Below are 3,030 nucleotides of genomic sequence, written 5' to 3' on the forward strand. Positions count from 1 at the left end.
TTGCCGGGAGCGCGCGGGGTCAGCGCTCACGGCCGGGGTGTTTGCCGAGAGCGCGCGGGGTCAGCGCTCACGGCCGGGGTGTTTGCCGAGAGCGCGGGGTCAGCGCTGAGCTGGAGCATCAGATGCTTTGGCCGCCCGAGCACGAGGCCTTCTTGCCGTGGCACCGACGCTGCCTTTCAGAAGATGCAAGAAAGTGCTAAGACCCAGGGATAAAACAGCAAGGAGCGTTAACCTCCGTAGCTGGTCTAACCATTGCTGCTGTTTTTGCTTGTTTTCTAGAACTACGTGAAGGCCATGCGGCTGTTTGTGGGAGACCCAGTGTGGACGGCGTACAACCGGCCGGCTGACCACTTCGAGGCCCGCGGGCAGTACCTAGAGTTTCTGGCGCAGACGGCCTAGCGGTGCCCTGGGGCCTGGCGCACCCCGGCCCCTCTTGTGAAGGTCCCAGGCCTGATGCAGCAGAAAAGCAGTCGTATTCTCTTTGCTTTTGTGTTGTAGACTTGAGGCTAGGTGAGCTTTCCTCTGCAAGACTGTTGGATCAGAATACGTTTTAATGGGAGCAGCTGTAGAACCAGTTTGTACGTGGAAGCACCTGTGGAGATCTGGGCAAATCCGCTCATTTTCTCTGATTCGGGATCAGTGGTCAGTGCCCCTGTGGCAGCTCATGCCTTCAGCTGTGACCCAGTGAGTTTCAGCGCCCCAAACGCAGCTACTTAGCTGCCCCATCTGGACCCGGTTCTTGGACTTTAAGCAGATACCAGGCGAGGCCACGCCTGCCCTGTGCGAAGGAGTGACAGTGGATGACAGGAGTGAGCAGAGAGAAGACGCTTTTCTCCCAAAACACAGGGGAGGCTGGGTAGGGGGTGCCGTGGGGGATGAGCTGGCGTGTTAGGGGGACCCTCGCTTGATTAGGCCACGTTTTTGTTCAAGATAAAGTAGCTGCCTTAATGTTATGCTTGTGTCTTGGAGTTACCTTATATTCTGGTACATATGGTTCCTTAAAATCATCCCGGTTAGATCCTTTGTGGGATTGTATGTATGTATAATTAATTTTTATTTGGGTTATTACTCGTTCCAGGTGAGATTTCTAGGTTAAACTCCCTACAGTAAATCTCTTTTACAATCAAGCCTTTGAATTTTAACAGAAAAATTTGTACCTTTTTTTTAGTTAACAATTCTGAGATACAATTATACCTAATTCGTTATAATCGTAGAAAAACCCTAAATTAACCTCATATTTGAAGGGCAGTTTGCTTTAAGTATTTCTTTTAAACTGGATTAAAAATCTTTATGTTAAAAGTGATCTGTCGGGACTTCCCTGGTGGTCCAGTGGTTAAGACTCTGCGCTCCCAATGCAGGGGACACGGGTTCGATCCCTGGTCTGGTCTAAGATCGAACTGGGAACTAAGATCCCACATGCTGCGCAGCGCGGCCAAATTTAAAAAAAAGCGATCTGTCATCACTTCCACATGGTTCTTGGGGGCGTGTGTTCACGGCACAGAGGAAATTCTGAATTTTAGGATTAAGTGTGCGCTGGCAGCACGATGGTAACACCAGCAGCCCTCCCAGGGCCTCGCGTGCTGCTGTCCTCGTTCTTCCCTTGATGGGGCTCCAGGGACGCCCTGGAGCAAGGGCAGCTCCTTCTGCAGGCCTGGCACAGCGCTAGAGAGCACGGTCCTTCGTGCGTTCACAGTCGTCAGGACGCTACGTCGGGGTCTCCCAGGAGCACACGGCTGTGAGCTGACCTGCCCGTCTGGAGCCAGGTGCACCCGCTTGTTGAGTAAGACACGATCCACGTGTGTTATTTTACAAACGTGTCCTCTCTTGAAAGGCATGTAGCACTTACTGGAGGGCGGCGTACGGCTGGGATGTGATGAGCCAGAACGTGAATTAATTGCCCTTGGGTGTAGCTTCACACTGGTTCACGTGTCGGCACTTTAAAACAGTGCTCGCTTTCCCCTTGTTCCTACTTGAGGGTGTCTGCTGTGCACCCCGACCGTGTGAGGAGACAGCCCGGTTTGGGCCCGTGCCGTGGTTTCCGTCCAGAGGCAGGCGTGGCCGAGCCAGGAAACGGCCAACCTTGTCCTGCCTTGATCCAGATTAAACATGTAGCAAACTGACGTTTTAGCCGCTCGGTACTTTCCCTGCTTGAAATCCAGCCTTTAAGGGTCCTGCCTTCCTAGGGTGTTCCGCTCTGTGTGCTTGGTCCGTGTGTCCTGAGTGGGCGCGGCCCTGTCGTCTCTGACGTTTATCCAGAAGGAAGGGTGGTGGGCGAGCAGGGCAGCCCCCGCCCCTGCTGCAGATAGCCTCCCGGCCTGGTGCTGCACTGACTGTCGCTAATTAGAAGCAGGTAGAGCGCTGCGGGCGTTCAGCTGTTTCTGCCCTTCAGATAAGAGTTCTCATCTACTCGCTCTGTCCACACCCACAGAGAAGTTGTAAGTATATTACAGCGAATTTCCCTGTATTTACTTTCATCTGTGTTCACTCACGTACCGATGATATTACTGTATACGTTTTGAAATGTAAGCTATTTATAATCTATTGAGAGAAGAAAGGCAGTCTCCTTTCGGTGACAATGTACATACATTACGCACAGAGAAATCTTCTCAGTAGCTTTCTCTCGATAGTAAAATTATAGATTGCTGGTTGCGTGTTTAGTTTTGTCCATACAGTTGATAATCTGGCTACAGAGCACAGTAAGCTCCTCGTCTGAACTCTCACTAAGGCACCTAAGCCGGTCTCGAACAGAAGGGAGCGCGGTGGTCTCGTCAGGACTGGAACCGGGGTGAAGCGGGAAGGGCTGCGGGGGGCTTGGGGCGCAGCCATCCCACGTCTCTCTCGGTTTGCTTTCTGGGTCCCTGTTTCTCGCGTCTTGTCCCCGGGCCCCATGTCCTAAGTTTTGGTTGAGAAAACACGGCTGCTAGATTGAATTCTTGCACCAAAGCAGCGCTTTAAAATATGGAAGTGTCGGATGCCGATCTTGCCAGAACGAGGCAGTCGCATGTGCGAAGCCCGGGTGCAGCCTCCTGT

General features: G+C 52.5%; 1 protein-coding gene across 1 annotated transcript in view; it reads left to right on the forward strand.

The window, feature by feature from the left end:
* Positions 1–1,267, forward strand: part of ADI1 (acireductone dioxygenase 1) — a 14,000-nt gene extending 12,733 nt beyond the window's left edge. The window contains exon 4 of the mRNA XM_029231686.1: positions 280–1,267. Within this exon, the coding sequence (XP_029087519.1) occupies positions 280–399 (120 nt within the window). The 3' untranslated portion in view covers positions 400–1,267. The remainder of the gene's footprint in view (positions 1–279) is intronic.
* Positions 1,268–3,030: the final 1,763 nt, after the last annotated feature.

Source organism: Monodon monoceros, unplaced genomic scaffold (assembly GCF_005190385.1).
Source record: "Monodon monoceros isolate NGI ecotype Baffin Bay Population unplaced genomic scaffold, NGI_Narwhal_1 Super_Scaffold_19, whole genome shotgun sequence".
NCBI classification, from domain to species: Eukaryota; Metazoa; Chordata; class Mammalia; order Artiodactyla; family Monodontidae; genus Monodon; species Monodon monoceros.